Genomic DNA, 17036 nt, shown 5'->3' on the forward strand with positions numbered 1-17036 from the left:
CCTCAGAAGATTTCTACAGTTCGTCGGAAGTCACGGCTACCTTGGCTCACCATGATTACTGGGAAACCGCTGCGGAGAATAGAGCTGCCTCCATTCTCCACCTTGTTCAGCAGTTGCAGCCAGTTGGCAATGATGTACTGCCATCACTTACCTTATATGAGCTGGAGGACCACCAACTTCAGGATCCCATCATCTCCGCTGTCCTGCCGCTTGTAGCCCGCAGGAGGCGCCCTTCCAGGCGTGAGAGACATGATATGGATTCCAGGGCACTGGCCCTATTGAAGCACTGGGAGAGGCTCAAGGTTCGAGATGGCATTCTCTACAGGGAGACGAGAGACCCTGTGAGCAAAACAAAGAGACTCCAGTTGGTGTTGCCAGTGAATTTACGGGTGCAGGCCTTGAAAGGTGTCCATGATTTGGCAGGGCACCAGGGTCAAGTTCGCACCCTCCACCTAGCAAGGCAACGTTTTTTCTGGCCCAATATGGAGAGGGATGTGAAGGAGCATGTTCGGTGCTGTGGAAGGTGCATACTTGCCAAGACTCCAGAGCCTGCAGCACGAGCCCCATTAGAGAGCATTAAGACCTCTGTTCCCATGGAGCTCATCTGCATTGACTTTTGGTCAGCAGAGGACAAAAAGAAGCGCTCTGTGGATGTGCTTGCGGCAACTGACCACTTCACGAAAATGGCCTTTGCTTTCCCGTGCAGGAATCAGACTGCCAAGCAGGTTGCCAGAAAGTTGTGGGACTGTGTTTTTTGTGTATATGGTTTCCCTGAGCGTATTCACTCAGACCAAGGTCCCAGCTTTGAGAGTGAACTATTTTCTGAGCTTCTGCAGATTTCGGGCGTTGCCAAGTCTCACACTACAGCTTATCACCCTATGGGGAATGGGGGCACGGAGCGGTTCAACCGCACACTTGGCAACATGCTGCGAGCTCTCCCTCTCAGAGCCAAACAGGAATGGCCGCAGCAGATTCAGACATTGACCTTTGCTTATAATGCAACTGTTCACGAGACTACTGGATATGCCCCATTCTATTTGATGTTCGGCCGTGTCCCACGACTACCGGTCGACGTTATGTTCAAGTCTGTTTTGCATGATCCCATTGTGGTGGACTTTAACGGCTACTCCAAGCTTCTTCTGTCGTACTTGTCTGAGGCTGCCAGGATCGCCCAGGAGCACACCAGCAATGAGCAGGAGCATCAGGCTCGTCAATACAATAAGAAAATCAAAGGTGTGTCTCTGAACGTTGGGGATCGCGTCCTGCTTGCCAATAAAGGCGAGCGGGGCAGGAAGAAACTTGCAGACAAGTGGGAGCCTCAGGTTTACACTGTTGTGGAGAGGCACCCCAGGACCCACATTTACAGGATCAGTGACTCTTCAGGCCAGAGTAAGGTTGTACACAGAAACCTTCTGTTGGACGTGAGTTTCCTTCCTGTCCAGGGTTCGTTGGGAAGTCAGTCCTTAGACGTTTTCTCCAGTGAGGGGGATCTCAGTGCTGATGGGGATCTGGAGGACCCTGGCAGTCTAGGGACAGAGTCTACCGCAGCAAGGACTTCTTTGTGGGTCCTTTCGGATTTGAGCCATGGAGTGGATGTGGATTCCGTGGCAGGAGAGCATGCCTCACAGTCCACGGATCGTCAGCATGGTTCATGTGATGGTGCGGATGTGGACAATGCCCCACCTGATTCTCAGACTTGCACAACGGACATTCCAGCAAGCCCTGCTGGTCAGGCCCAGCACTTTGCTCTTCCTACTCCGGTTGACTGTTCCGCTACCTCTGATTCGACACAGTCTGGCACAGATTCTGTTCCAGGTGCCTGTCATGGGGACGCTGTTGTTCCGCAGACTGTTCCTGTTTCTGGTTCAGACATCAATCAGACCTCTGGTCAGCCGTATACTGGGCAGCCATCCAACTTGCCAAGACATGACTCTGACCATGCCAATGTTCGAAGCAGAGTGGTTACCAGAGCAGGTCGGGTGGTAAAGTCAGTCAACAGGCTGATAGAAAACATGGTCCAGAAGCCTATTACATGGGGCCTGTTACCGCCACGGGAGGCTCGGCCTCTGACATAGACTGTTTTTTTTTTGGGTCATCCCATTGTGTATTATGAATGTGTTGTACTTGCTTGAGGCATCATGACACCCACCCTGGGCGTTTTTATGGGACCACGTTTGATGAGGTGTAGGCTGCACCTTTGTGTTCTGAAAGGGTTGGAGGCCTGATCAACCTATCCAACTTCTTTTAATCCATTTATGGATAGTTTTTAACTGAACTATGGGATAAGATCCTTGGGTTACCTGTTCCGGAGGTGATGGTAGTTCAGCGTCGTTGTGCCTCTTGGTACTGCAGTACCATTCAGATGTGTGGTGATTTTGGTGAAATTCAGGGGGGGTGAATGTAACATATGTGTTAAACACTTGTGAATTTCACCCAAAATACTTTCTTTTTTGGAATAAATATGTCATTTTTTTGCATCTCACTCTCCTATCTGTGTGTTCGGTCTGTGTGCGTTCATGTGCGTGTGTGCGCTGCGTGGTGACGTAGACGCGTGCATGTGTGCCCCGGTCACAGCTCCTTTCAGCATGGCCGGAGGTAAGTCACTGCCACGTTGCTCTCAGTTAATCAAAGTTTGTTCGGATCCCAAGCTTCAGTGTGAATACGACCGTACCGCCGCGTTTTTGTTTATCGTTAAGAGACTCATTTGGGATAAGTTTTGTGGAGGACGAGTTCATTAATACACAATTATAATGAGTTATAGCCGAGAACTCGGCTAATATGCTAGCATGCTAAGCTAGTCCGTATCGCTAGCGGTTTGAGAGTTTACTCGCGTCAGTCTCTCCTTTTGTGTAACAGCATGCACCTTTTCTTTCTTCGTCAGGAGAGGGTTACGGGCAGTCGCGTGACACGCACGGATCGAACATGTATCTCTGTGTTGCAGGTATGGAGATGTTTTTATGTTTTGGAGATGCAGTCTTTCATTTATTGTTCTTATAAGTTGTTTTGATGTTTTTTAGTGACATATTGTTTATTTTGTGCTTTTTGTTTTTTGAGAGTTTAAGTCAATGTTTTGAAATAATTTGTTGTATTTGGTTCGTTACATTAATGTACATTAAGGGCACAGCTCCTTTCAGCATGGCCGGAGGAGAGGGTTACGGGCAGTCGCGTGACACGCACGGATCGAACATGTATCTCTGTGTTGCAGATGTGCAGTAAAGAGCCAAAGATTCGACACTGTCTCCTGCCTCTTGCTTCAACACCAAAACACAACGCAGAACAGCAGGCGTAACAATTACACGGGTTACACACAGCCGGAAAAAGGGACATGGGCCCATCTTCCTGAAGGCCCACCACCCGCAGGAGGCACCGTAGGGGTCAGGTGCAATGTGAGCCGGGCAGCAGCCAGGAGTGGCTCGGGGGGACTCAGAGTAGAGTCGCCACTCTTCCACATCGAAAGAAGCCAGTTGAGTTGAGGTGCTTCCTGGGTAAGGTTTTCCAGGCACGTCCCACCGGGAGGAGGCCCCAGGGCAGACCCAGGACACTGGAGAGGCTATATCTCTTGGTTGGCCTGGGAACGCCTTGGTGTTCCCCCAGATAAGCTGGAGGAGGTGGCTAGGGAGAGGGACGCCTGGGCTTCTCTGCTTGGGCTGCTGCCCTCGCGACCCGGCCCTGGATAAAGTGGAAGAAAATGGATTGATGGACATTTTATTGTTTGAGATGATTACAGTTTTTTCTGAATGCTTAAACCCTAACTGTGATTCCTGTAGCACAATCTCTAAAACTATTCAGACTTATAGCAAAACCACTCACTGAGTTTGCAAAACTAAAAGCACAAAAACTGCTTTGCACTCAGTTTGCAATTTTGTAACACACACTTTGCAAAACTGTAGGCACAATTCACTGCACAACACTCAATTACCAAATTTCCAACACACTCCTAGCAAAAGTATACACATGTATGGCTATCATTAACACTAATTTGCCAACTGTCTGGCACACTTTCACATGTCAAAACTTTCTTAGATAATCAGTTCACTTTGCAATCAGCCTAAGCACTATAAACAGGCCACAGGTAAGCTGTGTGTGCGGAGTACAATGGAGGGAGCAGAAAGAGTGAGAAGTAGAGGAGGCCGAGGAAGAGGACGTGGAGGTGAAGAAGTAGGATGAAGAGGACGACAAGGACAAGGAGGAGCAAGAGGAAGATGAGGAGGGAGGAGAGGAAGATGAGGAGGGGGGAGAGGAAGGGTAGGAAGAGTAAGAAATAGAATTGCTGATGACATCAGAGCTACAATAGTGGACCATGTAATCAACCGTGGAATGACCCTGAGGGTAGCTGGCCAACGGGTCCAGCCTAACTCGAGCCGCTACACTGTAGCAAGCACCATAAGGACATCTTGAAATGAGAATCGGTTAGTACAGTCACTTCGCACAAAGATTTGTAGCACTGCCATATGCCAATGAGAAACACACCAATACCATTGATGTAAAAATACTGAAATTGTTACTTTACAGAATTGCTAGATGACCAGATGCTGGGGGCAGAGGAAGCATGTTCACTGCAGACCAAGTAACCCATATAGTCATTATGGCGATTGCAAATAATCCTATACTTGGAAATAAACACTTGTGTTTGTTTTGATGTGTTTGAATAAACACCAGTACTTGAAGTTTGGATCCCTCTATGCTTATGGATCTATGACAGAAGTATGAGCTCAAACTGACATAGCCTACCTTGTGCACAGAGAAAGCAAACGCCAGATGTGTTTTGTATTCATACCATCAGTGTGTAGTTGGCGCATTGTGTGCTTAGTAGATGATGGCTTGTGTGTACTGTTTGATACGGAAACACCATTTTTACGAAGGTGTGAAGAGTTAATCTAGCTGTGTTTGCTTTTGTGTTTTGATGATTGGGTGACAGGTTTTCTTATTTGTGTGAAGAGTTTTGCAAAATTAGCCAATAGTTACAAAAAATGTGCTTAAGCAATCAGAAAAAACTGTAAGTAATTTAAATTTAAATATGAAAAGCTGTTTTTCACTATGTGATCTGATTGCAAACACAGGATTGCTGGGCAGGACTCAAATGCAGGACTTGGAGCTGTGCAAGGAGAAAAGGGTTTATTTACAGCACCGGGTGAGATATGTTCATACAGTGAATGTGGCGAGTGGGTTCCAGGGATTTGGAGAAAGGGTCCAGGGCAGACAGGCGGAGGTCCAGGAAGGTCTATACAAAGTAGATGGAGAACAACGATTAGGAAGTGAACCAGGCAACACAGGAAAGATACATCAGAAAGATCCTGGGCTGCACTTTTTGAAGTAAGTACAACGATCCAGCCTGAAATCAGCAGAGATGTGCAGCAGGTGAGTGGAGTCCAGGATGGCACAGATACCCAGATGACGCCCTTGTGGTCATTCATTTACAGGTTACAGAGATTTCCATCCAGACAAAAAGCATCTTACAGTTTTTTCTGATTGCTTAAGCCCTTTTTTTGCAACTATTGGCTAATTTTGCAAAACTCTTCACACAAATAAGAAAACCCGTCACCCAATTATCAAAACACTGTAGTTCTCTTGCAAAAGCAAACACAGCTAGATTAACTCTTCACACCTTCGTAAAAATGGTGTTTCCGTATCAAACAGTACACACAAGCCATCATCTACTAAGCACACAATGCGCCAACTGCACACTGATGGTATGAATACAAAACACATCTGGCGTTTGCTTTCTCTGTGCACAAGGTAGGCTATGTCAGTTTGAGCTCATACTTCTGTCATAGATCCATAAGCATAGAGGGATCCAAACTTCAAGTACTGGTGTTTATTCAAACACATCAAAACAAACACAAGTGTTCATTTCCAAGTATAGGATTATTTGCAATCGCCATAATGACTATATGGGTTACTTGGTCTGCAGTGAACATGCTTCCTCTCCCCCCTCCTCGTCTTCCTCTTGCTCCTCCTTGTCCTTGTCGTCCTCTTCATCCTACTTCTTCACCTCCACGTCCTCTTCCTCGGCCTCCTCTACTTCTCACTCTTTCTTTTCCCTCCATTGTACTCCGCACACACAGCTTACCTGTATTATAGTGCTTAGGCTGATTGCAAAGTGAACGAATTATCTAAGAAAGTTTTCACATGTGAAAGTGTGCCAGACAGTTGGCAAGTTAGTGTTAATGATAGCCATACATGTGTATACTTTTGCTAGGAGTGTGTTGGAAATTTGGTAATTGAGTGTTGTGCAGTGAATTGTGCCTACAGTTTTGCAAAGTGTGTGTTACAAAATTGCAAACTGAGTGCAAAGCAGTTTTTGTGCTGGCCATTTTATTTTATTTTATTATTACACGGGTTCATCGTTTAAAAAACGATGAACCCGTGTAATAATACTGACAATAGAATAAAGTCAATTCAAAGTTGCTCTGTTGTCACTTATTGGTAGTGATTGTTTGGCCACGTGACAGCAGTATTAATTTTTTTATTTAAAAAAGAAACCCAACAATCTTCACCCTCCAGGGCCAGTTTAGTATCACCAATTAATCAAACTCCATGCAGGTCTTTGGTCTGTTTGAAGAAACCCTGAGAAACTACCCAGTGAGAACCCCCACAGACACGGAGAGAACATGCAGACTCCTCAGAGAAAGGGTCCAAACAGCAGGTGGATTCAAATCCTGGAACCAGAATAAACCAGGAAATAAATGAATGTGTGTTCTTCGTCTTTCAGAGGTGAATTGTTTTTGATTTCCTGATTTTGAACCTGTACGATGGTGGTAGGTGGTAGAGCCCGTCACCTACTAACCTGGAGGTTGGTGGTTTGATCCCCGTCCGCTCCATCAGAGTATGAATATTAGATAGGAATCTCTTACATGGAGAAAGAACCTAGAGAAAATATGCTTGGGTGAAAGAGGCAAATTCGAGTACTCAGAGTACAATAAGAACTGGTCCATTTACCATTTACACACCAAACTGTATCCCAGGTTACAATCAGAGCAGCCCCTTCCTCCAGAGGATGTTTTGATGGCCAACCCTCATTTGTGAAGTCCATCAGTATGTTTCTGCCTGTTCAGTCTGTGCCCAGACCAAGTCACTGACCTCACCACCTGCTGGTTTACTGGTCCAGACAGCTGCGGTCCTACATCATGGTAGATTTCCTCACTAGCCTCCAGGTAAAGCCACCATACTAACTATTGCAAACTGTTTTTCCAAGGCTGTGTATTTTGTTTCTCTCCCTAAGCTTCCTTCAGCCTTAGAGACCTCTCAGCTTTTGTCAGATCATGTCTTCATGTTACACATGACAGAATCTCCGCAAAAAGTTTCCTTCGCTTCCCGCGAACTCACATGAAGTAAAGAAAGCAGCAGCACTTCTGTAAAGTAGCTCAGACAAGCAGCATCAGGAGATTCTCCAGCTATAACCTAATGCACGGAGGGGAGGCTTATGTGACAGCTAGGGAAGTCAGGTGACCGGAGGCTGCAACATGCTCAGACAGCACCTACTACTTATATATGACCAACTAATGTGATTGGCCAGTAATTAGCAGTGAAATATTAAATAAAATATTCATTCTGTTAGAGTCTGACACACAAAATAACTGTAACGTGTGTGTGTGTGTGTGTGTGTGTGTGTGTGTGTGTGTGTGTGTGGAATATAGATTGAGACATTGTTACACTGTTACATGTTTAAATGCACTGAGCTGCTGTGATGTGATTGGCTCCTCACATATTTGCATTAACAAACAGTGGGACATGTGTACATAATAAAATGGCCAGTAGGTTTGTACTGTGATTAGAACAGTTACTCTTTTATCACACGTTGCATGTTGATTCTTCATAAATGTGCATTTATTTAAATCTCACCATCTCCGCTTTCTGTGGAGGGCACCGATGAGGTCATAACATCATTACATTGTTACTGAAAGCATCACAATTAAAAGTATGCAGAAAATGAAATTTGAAGTTAATGATAATAATTGTGTAAACTACACTTTAAAAGTGGAGATATAAGTATTTCATTTCTAAAAATAAATATATAAAGTTAGTTTGTACTATGTGATCTGAAAGTACTAGATGCTTTCAGATGATCTTTCAGTGTTGGAGGGCTTGTTGTTGCCATTAAGTGTCAGTAGATGGCAGCACCAGGCTGCAGTTTAATCTTGATCATCAGAGGGACATAGCTGATCTGTGTGTGTGTAGTCCCCTCATCCAAACTAGAGAAGATTGTGCATGAATATTAGTCATCATGCAAAAATTACTCTCCTGTTTACCGGCTTAAATAAATCACCTCTTTCACCTCCAAGCGATCCTAAATGCTCCTGACACGCTCTAGCAAGAAAACTCACATTATTGCATTTTTATTCCCCAACCCTGAATTGCACAACTGGAATAAAAACGGATGGTAAGATGGATAATATGTAAAAAGTTTCAGATCACATAACATCTGCAGATGTTTTTCTTTTTTCTCTTTTTTAAACACAGTTTAGCCACAGCAGTGATTCTTGATATAAGGGACAAAACATGTCCGGCAGATAAAACCCAATTTTGTGGTTAAAAATATGCATACAAGTGTTAACCCAACTGCCTAAAAGACAAACCAAGGCAATGTTTATACAACAAAACTATGATTTTGCATTTTTTATAAATATATATTTATTTTAAATGGTACAATACATTACCAGTACCTTAAAAGTCCATTGTCCAGAAGCAGGTGTGATAATATTAAAATACAGAAAAAAAATTAAAAGTAATGTAAAATTAAACATCATGGCTCTCGTCACTAAGTATTTAAGTCAATACCTTATATAATATCAAAATATGCAATTGAAAATTTATTTTTAAATATTTTTTAAGTGATTAAAATCGTGTCCAGAGTTTTTGTCAACACCGTCAGATTTTTTCAAAAGTACAAAAAAATCAGGAATTATTGTGGGCAGCTAACACTCTGAGGACCCCTTTACCACTTCCTGTTTGATACACATGCCATGAGGTCACTGCTGTGATAATTTGTTTGTTTTTATTTCATTTATTGCACACCTTTCTGATAAAACTCTGTGTCACAACCATAGTGCATCAACACCAAAGTCAATGTAAACCAAGATTTAATTATTTTTTTTGTAATAAGAGCTTAATTTAGGTAGATTGTAGAGGCCATAAGCAAATGATGAAAAACAAGATGGCTTCTGTCAGAAAAACATGTGTTATGAGAGAAAGTCGGGTATTTTGTCAACACCATCAGGATTTTTGTCTGAAGGTGTTCACCCTTTTTCTAATGGTGTTGACAAATCTCACAAAAGTGTGCTATTCACCATTTATGTTAAGTCATTTTTTATTAATATTTCAGACATATTACTTCCTGTGTATTTTACTGATATTTCTGCTTCACAGATGTGTCAAATATTATCAAATTTGCCTTATCTTGAATCTCATTGTTTATGTATACATTATTAATCCTGTAGGAAAATGCTTAGTCCTCTGCATTTAACCCATTCACTCAGTGATGCAGTGGGCAGCTACCAACCCAGGTTAGCCTCTGTTCGTTGGATTTGGATTAAGCCTGTTGTGCTGTTAAAATGTTTTAATGCTTTTTATCTTGTTCTATTACATCTGAATTTAGACAGGTTGTAACTCTCAGTGATGCCGCAGAGTTCCTTTGACTTTGGGATCTGCAGCCCAGGTTGGACCTGGAAATGGCTAATGACATCAGACTTAAAGACCAGATAGCATTTCTATTGCTGAATGCATAATTGTGTTGTGAATATTCATCCTTAATCTGTGAAAAAGCATAAGGTTCAGAAAAAATATAGTAATTTAAAAAATGGTACATTTCAGGCTAGAATAGCAAAGGGAAACCTGTCAGTAGAGGAACGAAAGAGAGGGAACAGGGATGATCAAAAAAGGAGAGAAAAAATTAACAGCCAGCCTGAGTTGAAGAAAGAGTTTCTCATAAAGGAAAGATGGAGAAATAGAGTGAAAGAGGGAAAAATAAAGAACACCAGTGATCTGAAAGAAAGAGAAAAAAGTCAGAAGAGAAGGTTTTGGAAACAAGCACAGAGAGTCAAAAGGAGAGAAAGTACAGCAGGGTCTAAACACACAACCACAGAGAACTTTAGGAATCAAGGAGTAGTAGGCTGGTGAACTATTAAGATGTAGAACTTGACATGTGCAAAAACAGAATTGTTATTATGTGTCTTGTGATATTACAAAGGTTGCTAAGGTTTAATTTTCATTTTGAAAGAAATAATATCTTGTTTTCTACTAGAGTGTCACCACCGTCAGCACCTTGTCAACTCCATAATATGGAGTTTTTGTTTATTTTTCTCTTTTGGAGAACCATATATTTTCCTCCCTCATGATCTTCCAATAAAAATACGTAATTTTCTCAATAAATGTGTAATTTGCATGCTGCTTAATATGACTGTTTCTTATACAGATTAAATACAAGCTTCTGAAAATATGTATGACTGTAACTCTAATAATAAAAAGCCAAAACAATCTTACTTTTAAATGTGGTATAATTACTTTGAAAACATATGTGCATAAACAATAGAATAGAGAAGCTGCTAATAGTCAAAAGAGCTGAAACAACTTAATTTAAAATATATATTTTTGCATTTCTTTGTGTCTGACGGTGTTGACAAAAACCTTGCACTTCTCCAGCAAAAACATAAATTATTAAAAAATGTTACACCTGGGAGATTGTACCAAGACATGGTGAGACTTTGTGTAACAATTATATGTAAATATGTTTTTGAAATATCAAAAAATATATTTTAGAAAATGAAAACCTGTTTTGTCCCTAATCTCAGGAATCACTGACAGTATACATAAAAAATCTCAGTAAAATATAGAAGTCTGCTCACACACCCTTATTTTTTTAAAAATTCATCTTGAACCATGATGGAGACAAAGGACAGCAGTTGTACATTTTTGCCTCTTCTTGCTTCTCTTTGATGTCGATTTCTCCATGAGTGACATCTTTTGTTCTCACTGCTGAGTCGACTGCAGCTGCATCACTCTCTGCACAAGAAAACACATAAAGCGAGCATCAGTGCAGGCAGGACAGTCCTACAGATACTGCTGCTGTTACATTAACGATGACATAAAAATCATTCAGATTAATCATGCTCCACCTTTTTGTGCAGGACTCAAATGGGACATGATAGAAAACTGATCAGGTCCAGCTGTCAGGTTGTTGTGTGCGGGCGAGGAAGAGATGACCCAAACGCAGGACTCATGGTGCAGAATGATGAGGATTTATTGGAGCGAGTGAAAGAACAGAGCAGGAACGACAGGACTGACTAACTGACTGGAAGACTGAATGGCTGGCTGAACAGCTGAACAACTGAACACAGGCGGAAACGACAACAGTGACAACATCAATGACACGACGGTGAAGGAGTGGAAACAGAAGACTGATGAGGATGATAATGAGAGACCGGTGAGCACACAGCTGAAAATAATGTGGCTAACGACACATTAGACGAGCTTACACAGGAAACAGGAAGTGAAAAAACATGGATGTGGCAAAATCTGTGCTCTCCTCCTGTCTCATTCCCTCATTATCCCTCAGTGTATTTAAGGCCTGTGTTTCTCTCTGTCACTGTTGTGTCGTACCTGCATTACGCTGAGTGGTTTTCCCTCTGAATTGCTGAAGGTTAGTTTTGCTCTAAGTCTGGTTAGTTTCTCTCATTCATGTCACCCAGTTTCTTGTTTTCATTATAAAGTTTACTTTCTATTTGCCATTTTTAAGGTTTTGGTTTGTTTGTGAAGTTATTTCTGATGATGCAATAAAGCTGTCGCTTTCAGTTCATCCCTCTGTGTTCAGTGAGTCCTGCATTTGCCTGCCACACAGCACACCATGACAAGGTCAGGCTTTGAACAGTAAACACAGCCACACATCAGAAGACAGAAAAATGAAAAAGCAGTAAAAAGCCAGTGGCATGGAAAAATAGGAGGGAGAGAAACAGCTAAACCTGGCATGTGGGGTTCTTTTAAACCATTGTTTCCTAGATTCAAGCATGGAGTGTGAAGGGTTATTTTTGTCATTATAATTTAGTTTTATTTTCATATCAATCATAACAGCTGTTGCCTAAAGGTTCTTTCTATTGTAAAACCCTATAAAATGACCCCTGTACAAGCAAACACTAGGCAACAGTGGGAATGAAAAACGCACTTTTTAACAGGAAGAAATCAGCTAGAACCAGGCTCAGGTGGGAGCAACCATCTGCTGTGACTGGTTAGGGATGTGTGGATGAAGACAGGACAAAAGACACATGGAAGAGAGCCAGAGGTTAATAATAATTAAATCCAGAGAGGTGTATGAACACATAGTGAGTGAGAAAGGTGACTGAAGAAGTAATACTGATTGCGTCATGAGAATCCCCCAGCAGCATACACCTATTGCAGCAAAACTAAGGCAGGATTTAGGGTCACCTGGTCCAGCCCTAACTATATGCTTTAGCAAAACGGAAAGTTTTAAGCCTGATATTAAAAGTAGAGATAGTGTCTGTCTCCCGAATCCAAACTGGAAGCTGGTTCCACAAAAGAGGGGCCTGAAAGATGGAGAAATATGCTCTCTTTCTAGTCCCTGTCAGGACTCTTGCTGCAGCATTTTGGATTAACTGAAGGCTTTTCAGGGAGTTTTTAGGACTGATTGTATACTGAGCATATACTTTCACAAGATTACTGCTACGAAACATGAAGATGGACCTGAATCACAAGGTTGTATTTGAACTGATGACTACAGACCTGCTTTCATGAAACCCCCTGAAACCACAGAAAAATGCAACAGGATGTCAGAAACTCAAGAAATCATTACATCTCCTCAAGTGAACTCGTAATGAAGTATTTTTGAGTAATAAAAAGAAGTGAGCAGATGCAGTTTTTGTCCAGAACTTTTAAATAATTTAATACAGTCTTAATACTCTGTGTGTGTGTGTGTGTGTGTGTGTGTGTGTGTGTGTGTGTGTGTGTGTGTGTGTGTGTGTGTGTGTGTGTGTGTGTGTGCTGACGAGTGTGCTGACGAGTTTTCATCAATAAAAGGAAAGTGGACGACCACAAAGCTGTTAGTCTTTGTTATACACAGGGTGAAATACAAGTTTGGAGCACAAAGAACAGCACTCACTGCTAACAGATACTGCAAACACAGAACAACTACTTAGTGATCTATATATACTGTAGGTCTTTGACTAAGCTTTTAAAAATGGTTTAAAAAAGCAGGAGAACTGGAGCTTATCCTCTCTGGGATAGCGTGAAAGGCAGGTTGCACACCAGACAGGTTTCCAGTCTGTCACAGGACTAGGAAACACAACTTAACAATCTATCCAATTTGAAATCATTAGTTAACACCTATCATGTCTTTAGACTGCGGGAGGAAGAACTCACTCAGCACAGTGAACTGTTTAAACTGCACGTTAGTGTGAGGTGAAGAGTAAAGATAGTCTTCTTTGCAGTGGAAAGTTTTAAACCTTGTGGTCTGAAACCATGAAAGCAGGTCTGTGATGGTTATTGCCACTTAGAAGAACAACCAGAATGCTTTGCAGTCTGTTACTTCCTCATACAGACCTTTATTTTGTCTCATTGCTGTTTTGGGCCTCCTCTTGAGCCAGAAAACAATCAGAACATTTGATATCAGCACATTAAAACCCATGAACGTTGTTCTAATTATTTATTTAATAATACCTGACATTTTGTAATCTAAAGAGTACTTTGTGGGCAGCACTTGCCATGGTGGTTAGCACTGTTGTCTTACAGCAAGAAGGTCCTGAGTTCAATCCTTTTGAAGGTTCTCTCTGTTTTTGTGTGGATTCACTCTAAGTACTCCTCCAAAAACATGCAGTTAATAAGATAAGGTTAACTGATTATTCTAACTTGCCACATAGGTGTGACTGGTTGTCTGTCCATGGTGTACCCCACCTACCTGGGATAACCTGCAGACACCCTGCTTCCTTAAATTGGACACGCAGAAGAGAATGGATGGACAGACTACATTCAGGATGTTCAACATTATTAATAAAGGACAAATTTCTCTTGCTTGAGAAATACTTGATGCAAATGGAAACTTTGGTTTGTTTGTGAGAAACTCCAAAGAGCTGCTTTTATCCAAGCTTCATCTTTCCTTTGAATATTGTTTAAAATTGAAAAACATACTAACGTGAGACGTTCATGCAACAAAAAGAGAATAAGTCTCACCTTTTAGTTTCCTGTCAACATGTCGTTCCACCAAAACAACCAGTAACATCACTACTAACACAACACAGACTGTTCCAGCTGTCAGCAACACGGGGACAAGTGGAGAGGAACCAGCAGAAGAGGCAGGTGGAGGTGTGGTGGTGTGTTTGTCTAAAACAAAGCAAACACAGTCATTAAGTTGTCGTCACGTTGTGAATGTTGAAACCTGCAGAAGCACAGACAGGTGAGTGAGTCACCTGTGACAGTGATCCAGCTGGATGGAGACTCTCCATGACCGCTGATGTCACACTTGTAGAGGCCTTCATCAGACCTGGAAACATGCTGGATGGTCATGTGACCTGTAGGCTGCTTCCTGATGAGGGAGCCATCTTTATAGAAAGCAGCTGGGAGGTTGGAGGGAGTGGTCTTTGTTTTACAGAGCAGAGTGACGTCATCTCCCTCCATCACAGGGAGGACAGGACTCTGCAGGATCACTGATCCACCTCAACACAGAGACAAACTACAGCATTTCATCCATTTACACACAGCTTCATCAACACTAACTCCACACACTCAGCTTACCAGTGACTGTCAGGTTAACCATGTTACTGATGGTACTCTGATTGAACTCACACCAATATATTCCACTGTCATGAGGCACCATCATACTTATATTACAGGAAGAACCAGCTGGTTTTCCCCACCCATCTCCACACTGAGTCCTCTGTTTGCTTGTGTTTCTCCTCAGAGTCCATCCAGCAGAGCTGTCGTCCTCCTCACAGCTCAGAGACACAAAGTCTCCTTCAAAGAACTGAGAGCTGCTGGGACTCACAGCCAGACGAGCTGTGAGGGTTAAAAATAAAAATAAAAATGTCATGGTTGTGCAAAGCAATGATGATACAACATTCTTTAAATTAGAATTAAAATACTTCTCATGTGGTTCGGGCTGCCAACCCTAAACATTAAAGAAGAAGAATTTAACACATATTTGACATATTTAAAAGAAAATCACTGACCTTGGTTTGTTATCCTGCAAGGCATTGAAGTCAAAACTAAAGATAAGTAAAACTTAGGTTAGCATGTAAAATAATAAAGACTGTAATTAATTTGGCTCGTCCCATCTCGTCTATCTCTGATCTCTTGTCCACTTATAATTATGTGAGTAAGTAATCCTTGTGGGAGGCATACATCAATGTAAAAGAATAACAGACTGTGTTTTTGAACTCTTTAAGAAAAAGATCTATTCATATTCATTATTTTTAGCTTGTTGCTATGTTTATATTTATAGTTCTAGTCTTAAGGTTTGTTACTGTTACGTTCCTCATTTCATCTCAAGTCTCCTTTTTCTTTATGTTTGTGCGTCTCCTGTGTCTAGACTGGGTTCTCTCTCTGTCTCCCTAGTCCGCTGTGTCCTCCTGTCTGTTCTTCTCTGGTTCCAGTGTTAAGACTGTGTTTCTGTGCCTTTGTGTTAGTTATTGCTAAGTTCACAAGAACTCAATAAAATTAAATATTGGAAATCAGAAATCCATCAGTTTATTAGCACTGTGCACATTTCTGCTCCCACATCTCTAACACCAAATCTGTAACGCTGTTCCTTTAGTGATTATTGGATGTTTTCGAACTCACTGTACCTGATGCATAAGAAACATTTGGAAACATGACCGGTAACAGTAAGCATGAAGTCGCGTGTCCACTTTAAAGTTAAGCTGATATAATAACTAACTAACCTCTGTCAAGTTCACTGATTCACAGGGTAAAATTTCCCCTTTAACCTGCTGCTCAGTCCATTCAGCCTTTTTTCTTCTCCTCCATTATTGTTTATTAACAGAGCAGACAGAAAAAGTTCAACATTTAAAAGGAAGACATTCTTCACTTACAGAGCAGAAATAGTAGAGACGCGTCATCCATTGTCCTCTTGACTCATGTGACTCATTTTCTCTTTTTGTCATAGAGACACAGTAAACTCCGCCCCCTTCCCCACATACTTTTCTTGCGTATATGTAAGATGTTTGTAAAAAGTAGATAAAAAAAATCAGGACAGAAAATCAAAAATATTGTTTAACAAAAGATAGTAAAAGAGCAGGCTCTCTAATGTTGCTTTTTGAAAAACATCCACTCTTTTTGAATTTGAAGCACCGCATGAACTGAGATCTGGGGAGGACCAACTGATGCAGTTTTGAAAGTACAGTTTTTCCCAGACATACGATTTTAGCAGCTCATTGAGCCTCCACTCTGGAAACTTTCTCTGCCAACAAATGGCTCATAAATCGCTTGTGCAGGCTGCTTTCATGCTGTTTTACACCAGTTCTGATCGAAATGCTGAAGCATTAGACCAGACTATGTTTTTACAATCTTCTGTTCTCTGATGTTGGTGAGCCTGTGTGAACTGTGGCCTCAGTTTCCTGTTATTAGCTCTACGCTCTTGCTGTTGTTACGTCCTATGTGCTGTGCATACCGTGCTCTTCTGCATACCTTGGTTGTAATCAGTGGCTATTTGTGTTGCCTTACTATCAGCTTAAAGCAGACTGGACTCTGACCTCTGTCATCAACAGATGTTTTTTTGGGAAATCCTAGAAAATCAGAAGTTTCCATCTGGCATCAACAACAATGCCACATTCCCCTTTACTTAAATCACCTAAATCAAATGAGAATATCTGTAACTGTAATGCTGTTGCCATGTGATTGGCTCATTACATATTTGCATAAAAAACAGTGACATTTGTACCTAATAAAATGGTCAGTAAGTTTGTACTGTGATCAGAACAGTTCCTCTTTAATAGCATGTTGATTTCAGTGTTTGTTTCTTTATACATGTTGTGTGTTTCTCGGCCTTATGTGGGGACAGAAATGAGCTGTTGTGAGTTCCAAGTAAAGCAGTGAAGCTT

General features: G+C 41.7%; 1 protein-coding gene across 1 annotated transcript; it reads right to left on the reverse strand.

Moving 5' to 3' along the window:
* Positions 1-10173: 10173 nt before the first annotated feature.
* Positions 10174-15188, reverse strand: LOC308406860 (uncharacterized protein). The gene is made up of 4 exons (XM_080898126.1): positions 15168-15188; positions 14409-14994; positions 14173-14322; positions 10174-10998 (listed from the first exon to the last, which is right to left on the reverse strand). The coding sequence occupies exons 2-4, from the start codon at positions 14614-14616 to the stop codon at positions 10856-10858; spliced, it is 501 nt and encodes a 166-aa protein (XP_080754252.1). The 5' UTR covers positions 14617-14994; positions 15168-15188; the 3' UTR covers positions 10174-10855.
* Positions 15189-17036: the final 1848 nt, after the last annotated feature.

The sequence above is a fragment of the Rhamphochromis sp. 'chilingali' genome (genome assembly GCF_963969265.1).
Source record: "Rhamphochromis sp. 'chilingali' genome assembly, chromosome: 1".
Lineage (NCBI taxonomy): Eukaryota > Metazoa > Chordata > Actinopteri > Cichliformes > Cichlidae > Rhamphochromis > Rhamphochromis sp. 'chilingali'.

Coding starts and splice junctions, on each gene's coding strand:
- LOC308406860 (XM_080898126.1), bottom strand. CDS start 14,616: ATGGAGGGAGATGACGTCACTCTGCTCTGTAAAACAAAGACCACTCCC. Junction 14,323..14,408: donor CAGCTGGATCACTGTCACAG/GTGACTCACTCA, acceptor GCTTTGTTTTAG/ACAAACACACCACCACACCT. Junction 10,999..14,172: donor TGTTGACAGGAAACTAAAAG/GTGAGACTTATT, acceptor TTTCTTGTGCAG/AGAGTGATGCAGCTGCAGTC.